Source organism: Letharia columbiana (assembly GCF_014066305.1).
Source record: "Letharia columbiana isolate WasteWater2 chromosome Unknown Sc0000011_s2, whole genome shotgun sequence".
NCBI classification, from domain to species: domain Eukaryota; kingdom Fungi; phylum Ascomycota; class Lecanoromycetes; order Lecanorales; family Parmeliaceae; genus Letharia; species Letharia columbiana.
Genome location: NW_023501049.1, coordinates 902,780 through 918,987, shown reverse-complemented (window position 1 = coordinate 918,987; position 16,208 = coordinate 902,780). Strand labels below are relative to the sequence as shown.

Genomic DNA, 16,208 nt, shown 5'->3' with positions numbered 1-16,208 from the left:
GGCGGACATTCTAGTCGAGTGCGCCTGCGCCGACGTGAAGACCGCCTCTGATGAGTTGCCCCGTTTGAAAGGTAACAGGCTTTGGGAAGACATCAACGCATCGGACCAGCTTAGCCATGGCATCGAGACATCTAAATGGGTCCACGAAGAAAGCCGAGCATGGGGACATGCTACTGGTTGTTCGTGAGTTGCCCTCCATCTTTTACGTTTGACTTGCTGGCCTGGAGTCTACGTGCACATCCAAACACTGCTATGTTTCCAGACATGGGAACATCTCTTTCAACGCTCAATGCCATCGGAATAAAACCACCAATCTTTTTGCTGACGATCGGTCGTCTAGATGACTTTGAAGCTAGAAGCCCAGATGAATTGAGCCTCCGCAAGGGAGACAGAATCGAGCTCATAGAAAGAGACGACGATTTTGGAGATGGCTGGTATCTTGGAAAGCACATACAGAACGGCAAGACAGGGCTGTTTCCTGAGGGTGAGATCTCCGTAAGTGCTGATGGTGTAAGGAGGCTGACACTCTGTTCGAAAGTCTACACAACAACCACACCAAAGACCATCCAAGTCTCTGCAACCACCATGTCCACAGCCGCGAAAGTTGTGGCCGGCAACACAAGCAATCTCCATAAAAGTGATCCATCTCGAAAAGAAGGGCAAAAACAGGGAATAGCAACGCTATCTTTGCAAGGCTCACCTGAGCCTATAAATTCTGACGGCGCAACTCCACCACCTCTGAACACCACTCCGCCGTACCAGAGGACAGTTTCAGTCCCGAGTGTCTCTATAGGATCTCAAGCGATGGCCGCTACTACGCCTTCGCAAAGAAGCCTCAGTATGATGCATCAAGGGCCAGACGAAGATAGCCCAGTGATGAATGAAACATTGAGTGTGATTGATGAGCATATTACAGACATGAAGAATCCTCGGTCTGGAGGGCTGGCAGCCGCCAGGAGGCTGACGAATGAGTCTGGAAGCGAATACAGTACACACATTGATCAACGAACATCCTATATAAACGGCCACGAAACAGACGAAGAAGAGCGCAACCTTCACACAGAAAGAGAGGTGTTGACTTGGTCGCCAAGACAAGTAGCGGAACACTTGGAGGATATAGGAGTGGAGCCAAGGCATTGCGAGGTCTTCAAAGAGCAAGAAATATCTGGAGAAATTCTTTTGGCAATGGATCAGTCATCAATTTTCATGAAGGAATTTGATCTTGGTCCAGTAGGACCCCGACTGCGAACCTGGTACAAAATAAAAGCGTTGCAAGAGGAAGTCCGAGGACCTGAAATCATGAGGAAACAAACGACGAACATGATTAGTAGCAATGCATCGTCGGATGATCTTCGTCTACAGAGAGCAGGGTCTGCTGCAGGGTCAACATTTTCAACGAACTTGTTCAGCCAGCCAAGTCCTGGCTCTCCTCATCAAAGACACGGCTCTCCGTATATCCGAAATGATGGGCCGAGTCCTCAACCCTCACCGTCACCCCAACTGCTGCATTCTCAAAGGCGAGATGCAAGTTCTACTCCGGTCTCTTTCACATTCAAATCTGGACTAGACAGTCCAGGTAGACCTTCGGCTGCCTCAGTTCGTGAGTTCAACCATTCACGTCGCCATTCTGCTGTCGATTTCGCCTCAACATTGAGTCCAGCAACTCCAACCATACCGGATGAATCTTCAACATCTAACCAAATTAACATCACCTCACTGCATAAGAAATCTCCTTCCCTTGATCGCAACTGGGCAATGGGGGGTCCTCATCCTGCAATGAACGGCCGACCACGCTCTGCTACCAGTGGAAGCTTGTTTCTTCGAACCGAGCGCAACACCTTCGACCCGCATGCTACCGAGTCAAGTCAATCTCATGATATCTCACGCGATCTTGACCGCGAGTACGTTTCTGGCGGCGAAATGGATGGCAAGAAAGCACGAAACGTGTTAAGAAAGCGCGACACTACTAGCGTGAATCACTCACGGCAGAGCTCTTACCATGCAGAGACCAAACGACTGAGCTTTGCGGGAGCAATGCGCCACTCTCGATTTAGCAGTGTTGATTCTATCAAGGATACTGTAGCAGCTCTAACCTCTCCTGCGACCAAGCTGTATCAAAACAACAATTTCATGGGGCACTTTCGTAACTCCTCTGCCAACGAGGCAGTAACGGCGACGCCATCAACGACTGATATAAGTTCACCAACTGTCACTAAGCTTGAGTATGACAGCAAAAACACAAGTACAAAGCCAAATATGAAGATAATAACGTCGTCAACCGACGCCAGCAATGGAGCAGCTTCAAATGGCTCACCGAAGTCGGCAGTCGCTCCCGCTAAGTCAATCTCAAAGCCTCGCATGGGTCTCCGGGCTATTTCAGACGCCGTTACCGGCACCGAGAGGGCTCTTGTCTCCACTCCAGCTTCAGTCCCATCACCAATCAAGGAGGCTTCTGTACAATCTCCTGCGCGTACAGGTTCAACATCGCCCTCTGCAGCGTCTCAGAGCATCGAGCGAGAGAGTACCGATGCTTCTTCCAAGGATACCAGTGGCGCACCTACAAGACTCACACCTACCAGTGGGACGCGTCGGAAACCGAAGAAGGAGACCAGCGCATACATCCGCGGCCTGGAGCATAAGTCTCCCAAGGATCAAATGGAGGGTTGTGATTATAGTGGCTGGATGAAAAAAAGGTCGTCCAACATCATGACGACTTGGAAGCCTCGACTTTTTGTGCTGCGCGGCCGCCGTCTCTCATATTACTATGCCGAGACAGATACACAAGAGAAGGGTCTCATTGACATTTCCTCTCATCGTGTCCTCCCGGCCGATCGCGACATCATCGCCGGTATCCACGCGACCGTGACTGGTGCAAAGTCCTCTCCAGTGTCGCCTGCAACCGCCCAGATGCCGACTTTAGCCTCCGAAGATGCAGCAACAATACAATCTAGATTGCCTGTTCAGAAAGCTGATTCGGACTCGATGTTCATCTTCAAGCTCGTTCCACCCCGCACTGGTCTCTCCCGCGCCGTCAACTTCACGAAACCAACTGTTCATTATTTTGCCGTCGAGAATATCGCCCAGGGCCGTCTGTGGATGGCCGCGTTGATGAAGGCAACCATTGACCGTGACGAGACCAAACCCATCACCACCACATATCAGCAGAAAACCATCAGCCTTGGGAAAGCAAGAGCCATGAAACAGCGACCCCCAGCGCTCATGAGCTTCCTTCAAGAGAAGACTGAAGGAGGGGAAAACGAAGTGAAAAGCGAGGGGATGGGCTTGAATATCCAAGGGCTGGAACAGGACAAGGAAGGGACTGGGAGCTTAGATTGTGCACTACCACGAGCGACGGAGGAAGAGAATAATGTGGATGAAGCGAAGGAAGCGTAATTAGGGAACGAGCAAATATCTTCATTCATCTAGAACATTTCGACGGCTTGCATTGCAAGAGGGGATTGGCAGTCGGCAGCAAGGCGTCAGGGAATATATCTCTAATGGCATGGAGGACTTCAGGATATGAACCTGTAATAAGATACTCTTTTTATGTTTTAACTTATAATCAACGGCTTACGAGTCGTGTTCTGATACAGCTATATACACTTTGTGCTCGTTCGAGGGTTTGCAACCAATGGACTGCAATCTGTGAGGCTGTGAGGAGGAAACGCCGGGACCCACGTGACCGATATTTGCTGCAAGACATAATTCTAGAGCACGCTCTACGGTTGCTGCCGGAACTCAACCCACGAAAGTAGGTAAGCCCTGTGCCAACAAGAATAATGTGCCTCCATCTGTGATACTGTGGCGAAGGCCCAGATCTTTTCGATCTCTTCGATCTCTTCGATCTTCTCGATCTTCTCCATGACTGGCGAATGGAAATCCCGAAGCAGGCGGTCAAGAAAGACACTTGTTCCGATTCATATGTTCACCGCCAGACTTTGGCCACTCCCCACTATCGAGGAGGTCTCTCCGCTGGCCCTGGGCCGCACTTCCGCTATATTCGATGCTTCGCTTTCAAATGCAGATCCCTGATCATGAGACCCTATTGGTGAACCACAGTACGATGCCTGCTCATTGAAACAGCACTGGCTTAAAAGAATTGCGACTTTTGCAAGACAGCAAAAGAGCAAATTAGGCCGGCCGGGTGGGACACTACTAGGTACTGTGCTCCTGCAGTTTGACCGGCAATTGGCTCAAAGTACCGTAGAAGCATTGGATTGATGCCCAACGCAAGGGCGTGAAAGGAAGTATCATTTGTACAGATCATGAATCAGAAAGCTTGGTGCTTCTCCATGGGTCGCAAGCGCGAGAGTCGGCGAGATTCCATGTCTTTTGTAAGAAGAAGAAGAAGAAGAAGAAGAAGAATAAAGAATAATAGAAGACTTATACATATGGCAGCAGCAGGCAGTACTTGATTAAAAATAGTCCTACCGTACCTATTAATCCGAGGCAACAGATGGTTCGCGCATGTAGTTTTGAAATACCCCGCCAGCTGGAATCTTGAAAAGTACCTTGACGATACATGCTTTTGATCGCGTAGACACAGCAAAGTAAAAAGTCACGGTGGAGGTAACTACCCAAATCTTTCCTGCACATGCCGTGGCACTACTAACAAATTGGCGCACTAGCGTGACGCTCTCCCCTCCACTCGGATTTTCCCACTCTCAGCTTTTTCTTTTCCACTCTTCAGCACAAAGTTCAACTTCTCGACCTGCTCATTCAAAAGCATTTCTTCCGCGAATCTTTTCCTCTCGCCTTCGTGTCCCTTGGTGTCGCGGGTGTTCTTGATTTGTAGCTTTCGACTCGCGGTATCAGCTTTGTCAGTCCGTTCCAAGTCAGCGTCTTAGTGATCTGGTGAGTGGGCAAGCTTCCTTTTTTCTCCCGCTGCCACACGGCGCTCATCAAGGCCTGCAAATTCACTCCGATTGAGTCGCATCAGCTGGATCCCGAGTCCTCTAGCTCCTGAAACCCCTCATCTATCACTCAGGCACGGATTGAGCAGGCAAATTCGAATGGCCTGCCGCATTCACTGCTGAAAGTCTTGGCATGCCTGAACACTTCACCCAGCGGCCCAAGTAACACAGTCACTCATGCTTGCTCTTCGCAAAGGCACATTCACTGTCAAACGCAGAGTCACAATTTTCATCAGCGCTTGAGGCTAACAACATGAGGCCTAGGTCAGCGAGCGTGAATCTTCTTCAAACCCGATTGCTTCACCCCACAGAAATCCTTATTTGAAAAGTATTAATATCCCGCACCGCTGGAGCCATCCTTTCAAAGTCTCTCCACACCACATTCACAATACCATCCCTTTGCTATCAGTTTCTCCTTTCTACTTGGAGTTAAATATCAGCGCAAGCAAGCATTCATCAAATCATATATCTCTGGGCACTCGGATTTCCCATCCCTTCGAGCAAGCAGGCACTGCGAAGCACTGAGTGTTGAAATTGCGTTGTCTACTGCATCGGCTGGAGAATACAGAAGCATCTAGGTACGTCTAAAATACGCAAAACAACCTAGACTTAGTACCGTCTACTGCTCGGGCATAGTTAACAGATCCTCCTTAGTTCTCCCAGTTCCAAACATCACTAAATCTCTGTCCCTCCTTTCCACAACCCTTTCTCACTCAATTATCCGAGCCTAGCGACACTCGGCACAATGAGTTTCCAAAATTACGACAACTTTCCCCAACAGGGTCAGCAAGGAGATGGTGGAGCTGGCCCCGGCGGTCCCCCACAACAAGACCAGAACATGGGCGGGCAGATGCCTCCCAACTCTGCTGGTGGTTTCCAAGGTGGTAACGGCGGTGATCCCGGATCCGCAGGTGGACAGTCGCAAGGAGGCGATGCGAAGACGACCTTATGGTATGATGTTCCCTCCCCTCTTGCACTCTGGCTTTGGCTGCAGTAGTCAACACGATGCCTCGATCAAACCTCATGCAGTAAAGGCTGATAGTGATACAGGATGGGCGAGCTTGAGCCCTGGATCGACGAGAACTTTGTACGGACAGTTTGGTACAACATGGGCGAGCAAGTCAATGTGAAGATGATTCGTGACAAGTTCTCTGGGTAAGCCGGTCATTCCGGGTCTTCTAAACGTCTGCCGATGCGTACTGATCTCCAGCAGTAATGCTGGCTACTGTTTTATCGATTTTCAGAGCGCTGAGGCTGCCGCCAAGGCCTTGACTCTCAACGGTACCATCATTCCCAACTCCAACCGTCCATTCAAGCTGAATTGGGCATCTGGCGGTGGTCTGGCTGACCGGAGGTATGCTCTCTCCGCCATATTTGCAATAGACTTTGCTAATGTCTTAGCCGCGACGAGCGTGGCCCAGAGCACTCAATTTTTGTTGGCGATCTCGGGCCGGAGGTCAATGAATACGTCTTGGTTTCTCTCTTCCAAAATCGCTTCCCATCATGCAAATCCGCCAAGATCATGACAGACCCAATCAGCGGAATGTCCCGCGGCTACGGTTTTGTTCGCTTCTCAGACGAGGGTGACCAACAGCGCGCATTGCAAGAAATGCAAGGGGTCTACTGCGGCAACCGACCCATGCGCATCTCCACAGCAACACCAAAGAACAAGACCGGTGGTGGAGGGCCAGGAGGTATGGGCATGCCAGGTCCAGGTGGCCCAGGAGGCGCACCAGTAGGCGGCATGAACTACATGGGAAATCCTCCTGTCGGATACTACGGCCAGCCTCAGCCAATGAACCAGTTCACCGACCCGAACAACACCACAGTCTTCGTTGGAGGGCTTTCTGGATATGTCACGGAGGACGAGCTCCGCTCTTTTTTCCAAGGCTTCGGAGAGATCACCTACGTCAAGATTCCTCCTGGGAAGGGCTGCGGTTTCGTTCAATTTGTCCAGCGTCACGCAGCAGAGATGGCCATTAATCAGATGCAAGGCTATCCCATTGGCAACTCACGGGTCCGTCTCAGCTGGGGACGTAGCCAGAACAATTCTGGTCCTGCCGGCACTCCATACCGTCCTGCCCCTCCTCCACCTGTGTACCCATCTATGGGAATGCCTCCTTCTCACCCTTACGGCAATTTCGCTCCAATGAAGGTATGCATCCATATCCCATCCTCACTAAAACGAACAGTGCTAACTTTCTTGTAGTAAGATACCCCCTATTCTTCAAGCTTTCTAGGCGGTTTTCCTGTATCAGGCATTCGCGGTGAACTCTCGAATTTGCCCTTCGCTTCTTGAAATGGCCTTCGCTCGAGGGCTCCTTCTCCGATTAGCGTTATCAATAGAGGAATACACGGAGGATATCTGCAAAAAGTTTCTTTGCTCATCTCATAGCATGCGAGTCCACGGGGTGGCTGTACAGCAAGAGCGCCTTTCAGGGCGAGGACACGAATGCTACGAACCCTTCCCCATTCCAATGTACCTACTCCTGAATGTGTTGTATGGCTTGTTGTTGCCTGCGTTTTCCTGATAGATGTGATCTTGTTTACTAATCACAGAGTACTGCACTGTTCTTACTTCCTAGCCTTCTCCTCTCTATGTACAGCCAAAGGCGTTCCTTCCTCCCCAGTCTTTACTTAGGGTTTTCTGCACCTTTGGAACTCTGCTGAGAGCTCCGCCCAGAATGCTGCCAAACAAATCACATCTGCTGACCACACCTGCCTCTTAGTCCCAACGCAGCTCACATGCACCCACCTCATAGCCCGGGCAGAGGCCCTCCGCAAGGTCCCCCCGGAGCCCTCTCGCCCGGCGCTCCTGGTCCGGCCGATCCTATCCCAGTCAACCAGCTTAACGACATGTACATGCAGCAGCAACAGGACGTCAGCAACCGCCTTGAAGCAGATGGCAGGGGGTATGGAAATGTCTTCTCTCAATAGGCAATTCCAAGGGGTCGAGACTGGGTAGGGACTAGATTCATAGTCTGCTGTTTGTGCGATTGTGAAAGCAAAGATTAAGCGACAGGAGTTGGGGAGTTTCTTTGCACATCCTCTCTGATCTTCGAGGGCGGAGTGCAAGGAGAGACGAGAAGGCGGAGGCAATTTCCTTGTATCATTAGGCATCTTAAGCATGGCTGGCAGCGACATGCCCGAGGTTGCAGATCACGAGTGAGTGGAGAAGATTCTCTTAGCTTTAGCATATCTTGAGTTTCGGATATGATAGACCTAATGGTATGCTTGCGATTTGAAATGCTGGTAGCTCTTGCGTAGAAGTCGCAAGGCTCGTTCCTCCCATTTGACTTGCACTCACTTACACGTTTCACAGCGTGGCAGGTGCAGCCTGCTCGTAACATCTACCTCAAGAAGAGTTTCTCAGACTATTTACTCCGTCTCATCCTCTATGGCATCGCAACGCCATCGATTCACTCGAGATCTTTGAAAGCACTGGCAGGATCCATTACAAGCCCAAGTCGCAGCAATGAGGTACCAAAATTGGGACGTCCTCATCTTCCCTCTGGTTGGAGACTCGAAGACTCCACTGCAGGAGTTTGGGACCGCTTGTACCGTCAATCAAGACCCTCGTGAGGATATTCTAAAGCTACCTTTGTACACCGCAGCTGACAAGTACAACAATAGACGTCGTTCCCTTCCAAAGCCCTTCTGCTCATCCAGCCTACTTGACCGTCGTGAGGGCCCCGTTGCCGACTGTCTCATGCTTTATACCTAGTCTCCCGCCTGGGTCCCCATTTCGAGTGTCGTTACATAGCTGGTCCACACCAACGGTTAGCCGTGGGAGTGTGGCTAGAGCTCCTCAACAGAGCATGGTGGGGTTCGAGGCAAAGGTCGTGCTTGATGGCGTCTGCATTGCGTTTGTCACCGTGCTTCTCGTTTTGCTCCCTACTATGAGTTGGCTGACGGACGATGGCAGAGGTGCCTTGTTGAATAAGGATCCTCCTTGGCCTCAGATGATTGGTGAGTAGGTACAAAGTGCCTCCAAGTTCCACCACGCTAACACTTCTCGCTACAGATATGTGCTCTCGTATGCATACTTACACGTCACCGAAGAAACTTTACGCTGACGCAGGGCTAGACACGGACAAGGATGGCAACCACGACCAGCTTCGATTTCCTCCATTCCATACAGAGGTACTGACGCAGACTTGGGCCAGTCCTGCTCAGGACATGGGAAGAATCAAGATCGTCATCACTGAAGGGATCAACCATGGGCCAGGAGTGTCGGCGTTTGAGAGAACAAAGAACCTAGTCTCGTTCTCTTTTCAGCATGCTCCTTTACGTGAGGTAGAATTCAAACATTTCAAGCTACTTATGCTAACATTTTGCAGATATACTGGAGAATTGTGGCATCGCTTGGCCAAACCAAGGATTGTACTTTCAGGCTGCGCAGCAATTCCACCACGTATCGTCGCCTCACACGCAAGCAGCAGATCCGGATATGCATGCCCATTCTCCACGCCGCCGGAATGCATCACTGGTCAGTACCCGTGCAAAGCTCAATCCAGCAATAGGCCCATTACCGAATCCGGTACCCGGATTTCGTCCTCTTGGACTCCACGATGATGATCCTTTCCGTTCCCAGCATGGCCCAACGCCTGGACCGTTCACTGGTGCAGCGAATCTCTACAATTACCGAAACCCATGGAGCAGTAATACTACGACCTCAGGTGATATTTCTATGAAAGACCGGTCTCGCTCTACTTCAGACAGCTATGACGAACCGATGCCAGATGTCACTCGTCCTCCGTCACCGGCGAATAGCCGCCGCAGCCATCCTATGCCCGACTACTCTCGCCCTCACTCACTAGCAAGCAGTCGCCAGGTCTCCTGGTATACAGGTGAAGATTCGGGTGCAACGAGAGTTTCTCACCTTGGCTACGTGGGGGAAAACGCGGGAATCGACGAACAAGTGAGCGAAAGCCTATTCAGTGACTTGATGACTCGGTTGAGTCCCCGAGAATTCTCAGCCAACAGCGGCATTTCTGCTCCATCAAATACCAGAGTCAACAGTGCAGCCAACACACCCCCAGGAAAATCTTCAATGGCGGCGGAGCTTAGAGGCGTCTCGTATACCGGCATGCCTCGTTCCGTGTCTGTCACAACACGAGACCCTCCACCCTCATTCAATACACGTATAGCATCGAATAACAGCATCAACCCTGGCTCTGACAACCCCACGTCAGCTTCTCGCCAGTCAGAGATCAACGATGCAATCGCCGAAGAAACTGAGGACAGAACCAACAAAAGGCCTGTTGGAAGGCCCGCAGGGAACGTGAAAAGCAGAAAGGAAGGCCGGACCAGCGAGATGGGCCTTGAAGTACCGAGTACCAAATCTCAGAGCCGAGCATCTGCGCCTTCCGCTAGTGCTCTAGGCAAAGAGAACAGTGGAAGCGCCAATGGTGAGAAGTCCGGCGAGGGGAAGCGGAAAAGAACGACCAAAGTTGCTGCGTCGAAGGGCAATTGGAAGGATGGACTTGACAATCCAGACAGCTCTCCAACGAGGAAGCTCTCAAAGCTGAGTCCAGGAGATACAATGCACCCCGAAAATGAGATCGAGTACGCAATTCCCCCGTGCGTGACTCTTATTCTAGACCAAGGCTTGAGTCTTGAGAGACGTGTTTCTGAAGGTTTTACTCTCAAACAGGCAATGCTAACTACAAGATTGTGATCTAGCGACTTGACGGAAGAAGGGGTTGTCATGAGGGTCCCGCTAGGAGAACTCGACAACATCATGTGAGCGAGGTTCAATATGGAGCGTGCTCAGGTCAAGAAGGAAGAAATGCGTTTGTTGTCTCGTTTGTATTGCAGTACGTGTTCACGTTGTATCAAAATCGGAGCTCTTTCCATCCACGTTATGGGTCGTGGGGAAGATCGTCCCGTAGGAGGTACATTGATTATTTTTGAAAGTGCCCGAATACGCGTGCATTGTACATTTGCATGTTTTGCATGAGCAGGAACTTTCTGGTGTGTCTCTATCCATCATGGGCACAACAGGTCCAGTAGAGGAGCAGTCTCGCTGGGTTGCTGGACACCGATAGATTCATAGTTATAGAAGTCCATACCATCAATGTGTCTATCAAGTCTAGAGATCTTGAAAACACTCTGTGTTCACCGCCCCCAAATCCTCACCCATTTGCTGTGGAAAGCGAGAGACCACGCTAGAAGGCGCAAATGGGTGACACTTTAGTCCTGCTTCCGCCACTTCAAATCAAAAGACATTTCAAAGGTCTTATTACCCTTCTGTATCCAAAGACAGTCTTTGGTGTTGGTTGACTGGATAACTCAATAAGTGGTGAGAACGTCCTCCAGCGACCGCTCAATACCCAGAGAAGGATCGCCATCGGTCGTCATCCACCTTGTCAGACTAACGTTCAGATCAAATACCTATCTCAAAGAACCCTACTCGGAATACAGCTTTGACGCTTTAACCACTACTGTGACATCAAAACAAAAGCACTTTGGGCCTTGAGTATAGTCCAGCCATCTTGCTTCCACCTATCTACTCTACATCCATTCTCTTCTACTGCCACCACCAACCCCACCATGGCTGACGAATCCGCCGCCGACGAAACGCCCATCACATTCAACGTCAAATCCTCCAGCGATGCCAAATATGTCCTCACAGTACCCCTCTCTATGACAGTCATCGACCTGAAAACTAAGTTATCAGGCCCCGAATACGCAGACATACCGCCAGACCGCCAACGCCTCATCTATTCCGGCCGTGTCCTCAAAGATGCAGATACGCTGGGCTCGTACAAAGTGAAAGAGGGAAACACGGTGCACTTGGTGAAAGGTGCTGCGAGCAATCAGAGACAGAATCCGGCAAATCAGGGAAGCGTGAACGCGGGGAGTACAGGGGCACAACCGGCTACGGGCGTGCCTACAAATCTGGCCAGTGGGACGGGGCAGGATCCGCTGGCGGGATTGACGGGGGCGAGATATGCGGGCTACGCGCAGATGCCTAATGCCAATATGTTTGGGCCTGACGGTGGAGTCTGTACCAAGTTGCCTCCCTTTCTCAATCAATCTTGCTAACATGTACATAGATGGGTCCACCACCGGATCCTGAACATATGGCCTCTATGCTCGAAAACCCCAACTTCGCCTCCACTCTGAACGAAGCCCTCGCCAATCCACAAGTCATCGACCAAATGATCCGCTCGAACCCTATGCTCCGCGACATGGGTCCACAAGTCCGCCAGATGATGCAAGATCCTGGCTTCAGAGCCATGATGACGAATCCAGAAGCTTTGAGGAACATATCACAGATGCAACGATCATTCGGCGGCGGCATGTTCGGCGGTATGGGCGGAGGTGGTAGTCAGGCATTTCCAGCTCCAGGCATCACGGATACGACACCAGGCCAGCAGCCTTCAGCGGAAGGGGAGACAGCTACGCCTAGGCAGCCAGATGCTACACCACAGCAACCTCCGAACCCATTTGCTATGTTCGGCAACCCCGCTGGCGCTGGTGGATCAGAAGGTGCAAATCCCTTCGCAGCACTTTTCGGCCCAGGCGGTATGGGCGGTATGGGCAGAAACACTCCAGGCTCTCCTCCACCAGCTGGCACGCAAGCACCTGGAGCCACTCCACAACCGGGTACTAATCCCATTGCCGATATGGCACGGAACATGATGCAGAACCCACAAATGATGCAGCAGATGATGGGCGCCATGGGCGCCAATCCCACCGCCAATCCTGACCCGAACAATCCAACCGCCAATTCAGCAGCACAAGCCGGCTTCAATCCCTTCACTGCTCTGCAAGGTTTGGGTGGATTCGGTGGTGCAGGAGGCTTTGGCACACCACCACCACCGGCACCGCAGGATGATAGGCCGCCGGAGGATAGGTATGCGGAGCAATTGAGGCAGTTGAATGATATGGGTTTTTATGAATTCGAGAGGAACATTGAGGCGTTGAGGCGGACGGGCGGGAGTGTGCAGGGGGCGGTGGAGTATCTGCTTACGCACTGAGCTGCGAAAGCAATGGACTGAGATCGGAGAAGAGAGCGATTGAGTGACGGCGAGCACGGTGAGGGCCAGGCAGGAAGACTAACACGCATGCTTACGGTTTCATGAAATAGAGGCGAAAACGGCGTGCCCATTTTGCTGCTAACAGTATCGCTAGCAGTAACTATGCTTAGTATGTACAGCTCAGCTTTCCCATCCAGCTGGCTCAGTGCTTTATCTCGAATTCCCGATCCACGCTCTGCATCCTTCCCCCCTCTGAATGCCTCTCTTTCCCTTCTCCACCCATGCAGTTGTAAATGCGACAGATTCCTCTCCATGCTATGCAATGTCATGCAACGTCGTCAAAGCACTGTGCTAAACTCTTCCAAGAAGCAAGAGAAAAGGAAAGAAAGATGAAGAAGACGCTTTCGTCATACTCCCACAAGACCCTGACTCTTTCGCCGCCGAGGCAACGTCCACGGCACCCCCATCACCACCTCGCCCTCGCTGAAACCCCAGAAATAAACCGCCATGCCTATTATATAATAAATCCCCGCGTTCGTGCCCTGATACAGCAGCAGGGCCGCCAGGCTGCTCAACGGGTAGATGAACAGTCGGGCTTCGATACTCCGATGCATCGCCGCGAGCGCCGTCGTTGCCCTGTTCGGCGCTTTCGGAGGGGAGGCGTTGGACTCTGTGTGTTTGTGGCCGGTCCTTTGCGACGTGTGGCTGTAGGAGGCGGCGGTGTGGTTGTGGTGTAACCGGGTGGAGGTGGCGGCGCTGGTGAAGAGTGGCAGAGGCCATTCCCAGCATAAGCCGAGCAGGCCGAGGAGGAGGTTGATGATTTGGAGGATGGGGATGGGCCGGACGGCGTGGTCGAGGTTCGTGGTTAGGAAGTCCCAGAAGAGTTTCGGCCAGAAGAAGCCGCTGACTGAGGCGGCGACTTGGTCTGTGAAGTGTTAATGAGTGAGCGGGTGGTGGGGGTTGGGAGAGGTGAGGACGTACAGGCTGCGGCGGTGAGGATTATGAGGCGGGCCCAGTGGTTCTTTATGAGTTTGCCCATTGCCAGGAGGAGGTGGGCGGTGATGGGAGCACTATTATCGGAGGTAGGGTCGGGGTTCGAGCATTGTCTGTAGTGGTGGGGCAGAAAGTGAGCGGCGGTATTACTGTAATTAACTGGGGAGCTCAAAGGCTCATGGCGTGACGTGCTATGCTGTAAGACTCGAGTGGAACAGCTGGATTATAGAGTGAGAGCGACGACGAGGTTGGAGGTTGGAGGCAAGGAGTCTCGAAGACGAAATGTGTCGAAGTGGGAGAAGGAGCATTCAAGTTTATCCCACCCCTCTCCCTGGAGCGCATGGAGAAAGGCCATGCCCATGCCTGGTACATCGGCATAGGTAACCACAGGCTTGAACTCTGGGATCTTACCCTAATCGATCAATTCGTCTGGAGTCTCTTTCACGCCAATCGATAGCTTCATGCAAGCCATGATCCAGAAATATAACCGCCGAGGGTCCAGGACTCCAGTTAGCGTGTGATTTTATGCAGCAAATCACGGGCGGGAGCGGGGGTGGGGGGCAACATGCTAGTGAAAACTGGGAAGGTGGATGGTAGAACTGGACCCTGATTGGAGGGGTGGCAAGAAAGATTTATGCAAGGGCGGTTTGGGGTGGCTGATATTCTTGTCTTTGCACATTGTTGCGACAAAGAGCAGTAAGGTGGTGGCACTCTGTGCAGACGCGGCGCTGCTGGAGAAAGTACGGTAGCAACTGATGGAATCAAGACGTCTGTACTGTGCTCTGCTGTGCTGTGCTGTGCTGTGCTGTGCTGTGCTGTTCAAGAAGAGTGCGTTTGGGAGGAGGCAATCAGCTCGAGAGGCTGTTCTAGTTGAAGAGGTCCGCTCTTCGGGCCCCTCTAGAGTCGAGTACGCGCCCAATGGATTGGTGCATTCAAATGAATACGGACGGCAAAGGAATTCTGGACATCTGTGCACTGACAGCCTGTAAGCTCGTGACCCTTCATCCTGTAGCTGCGGTCCAGCAGCATACATATGCTCTCATTAGACTTCCCAAGCCTTGCGGACGAGAGACGATAGAACTGTAGGAGCTTTCGTAGCTTTTGTGATTGCCAACAAAGCGATGGCTCTCTCACGGCCTTTTCTCTTTACTCTTTAGTACCTAGTCACCATGGTCTAAGACTTGCTAAGAGTACCTAAGAAGTTGTAACGGCATGCTTGAACATGCCGAGCTGCCGCCAATGTCAAGCTAGTGCTCGTAGATTTTTAGCGTATTATCTTCAGCGTCTATTCCTCTCCGCTGATTGGCTCTGTAAACAACGTCTTTCCAAACCACTGACAAGCTTCAACGTCCCGAGGCCAGTCATGCATGAAACGCTCAATTCACACAACACAGAAAGCGTTTGGCGCAAGCCTCTTTTACGTACCGTACAGCGAATAGCTATGGCTCAACTCCCTGCCCTTCTCCTCACGGGCCTTTGCGAGTCACGACTTTACGGATACCGGATCAAGGCCATCGATCTCTTAGTCTTATCACACCGCAAGATAACCCCGATTGGGAGACTGCCTCGAGGGCTTATGACCTGATTCTCGGCATCTTCTGCTGTCTCCACGAGGGCCAAGGATTGCAATCCCACACAAACGCGCGCCCTGATCATATCCAGGTTCCAAGCCAGCATTCCGCATAGGCGCATAAGTGTCTGGCTGAATCTTTCCGAGCGTTCCATAGAGCCATGTGCGACGCTACCGACTTTTCTTTCTACATTTTCGACCCCCTACAGTCCACACCCTGACCGGCACTTCTGGGAGCCTCATACACATTCAGCATTGAAAGACCAAGGAGTACACAGACTCGACAGAACCCTCGGAGTATCTGTCTCGGAACCTACACCATCGGACACGGCGAGAAGACGCACAGGAGTCTTTCCCGCCGCAGGCTCAGGGCCGCCAACTTAGACACGAGCTTGTAAGAATTCTGAGCTTTGAACGCCCCTGCTTCTGAAAAGGGCGGAGCCCATCTGCGATACGCAAAGTCGACAACAAAGGACTCTACCTCCCGAGGGGTTCAGCGTACCTGGAGAAGTACCTAAGCGCTCAACCCTCAAACCCAATACTTCGAAGTCCTCAGCCCCACTCTGGAGTCTTCTATACATACAAGGATCGAGTTCACAACGTGCGAGGCATAAGGTAAAGAGGTGGAGACCTAAGAATTGGTGGGGTTTCTGTACCCTGGCTGCATGCGGGTTCATGGCATTGGGCAATAGCATCTATAACTCAGGCGGGATCATATCACTCCTGAGGGACAGCATCACGATT

General features: G+C 51.6%; 7 protein-coding genes across 7 annotated transcripts; 5 read left to right on the top strand and 2 right to left on the bottom strand.

Annotated features, from left to right (window-relative positions):
• Nucleotides 1-116: 116 nt before the first annotated feature.
• HO173_004442 (uncharacterized protein) lies at nucleotides 117-3,393 on the top strand (the record flags this gene model as incomplete). Its single annotated transcript, XM_037306366.1, has 3 exons — nucleotides 117-183; nucleotides 341-484; nucleotides 539-3,393. The coding sequence occupies 3 exons, from the start codon at nucleotides 117-119 to the stop codon at nucleotides 3,391-3,393; spliced, it is 3,066 nt and encodes a 1,021-aa protein (XP_037166876.1).
• Nucleotides 3,394-4,624: 1,231 nt separating this feature from the next.
• On the bottom strand, nucleotides 4,625-4,936 carry HO173_004441 (uncharacterized protein; the record flags this gene model as incomplete). Its single annotated transcript, XM_037306365.1, has 2 exons — nucleotides 4,625-4,842; nucleotides 4,894-4,936. The coding sequence occupies 2 exons, from the start codon at nucleotides 4,934-4,936 to the stop codon at nucleotides 4,625-4,627; spliced, it is 261 nt and encodes an 86-aa protein (XP_037166875.1).
• A 722-nt stretch (nucleotides 4,937-5,658) lies between these two features.
• Nucleotides 5,659-7,125, top strand: HO173_004440 (uncharacterized protein; the record flags this gene model as incomplete). The annotated part of the gene is made up of 5 exons (XM_037306364.1): nucleotides 5,659-5,864; nucleotides 5,964-6,068; nucleotides 6,127-6,267; nucleotides 6,315-7,068; nucleotides 7,123-7,125. 5 exons carry the CDS (start codon nucleotides 5,659-5,661, stop codon nucleotides 7,123-7,125), a joined length of 1,209 nt encoding a protein of 402 aa, XP_037166874.1.
• Nucleotides 7,126-7,658: 533 nt separating this feature from the next.
• On the top strand, nucleotides 7,659-8,082 carry HO173_004439 (uncharacterized protein; the record flags this gene model as incomplete). Its single annotated transcript, XM_037306363.1, has 2 exons — nucleotides 7,659-7,825; nucleotides 7,977-8,082. The coding sequence occupies 2 exons, from the start codon at nucleotides 7,659-7,661 to the stop codon at nucleotides 8,080-8,082; spliced, it is 273 nt and encodes a 90-aa protein (XP_037166873.1).
• A 306-nt stretch (nucleotides 8,083-8,388) lies between these two features.
• HO173_004438 (uncharacterized protein) lies at nucleotides 8,389-10,662 on the top strand (the record flags this gene model as incomplete). Its single annotated transcript, XM_037306362.1, has 6 exons — nucleotides 8,389-8,491; nucleotides 8,547-8,882; nucleotides 8,938-8,949; nucleotides 9,001-9,204; nucleotides 9,254-10,481; nucleotides 10,599-10,662. 6 exons carry the CDS (start codon nucleotides 8,389-8,391, stop codon nucleotides 10,660-10,662), a joined length of 1,947 nt encoding a protein of 648 aa, XP_037166872.1.
• Nucleotides 10,663-11,468: 806 nt separating this feature from the next.
• HO173_004437 (uncharacterized protein) lies at nucleotides 11,469-12,901 on the top strand (the record flags this gene model as incomplete). Its single annotated transcript, XM_037306361.1, has 2 exons — nucleotides 11,469-11,921; nucleotides 11,975-12,901. 2 exons carry the CDS (start codon nucleotides 11,469-11,471, stop codon nucleotides 12,899-12,901), a joined length of 1,380 nt encoding a protein of 459 aa, XP_037166871.1.
• A 407-nt stretch (nucleotides 12,902-13,308) lies between these two features.
• On the bottom strand, nucleotides 13,309-13,940 carry HO173_004436 (uncharacterized protein; the record flags this gene model as incomplete). The annotated part of the gene is made up of 2 exons (XM_037306360.1): nucleotides 13,309-13,826; nucleotides 13,883-13,940. 2 exons carry the CDS (start codon nucleotides 13,938-13,940, stop codon nucleotides 13,309-13,311), a joined length of 576 nt encoding a protein of 191 aa, XP_037166870.1.
• Nucleotides 13,941-16,208: the final 2,268 nt, after the last annotated feature.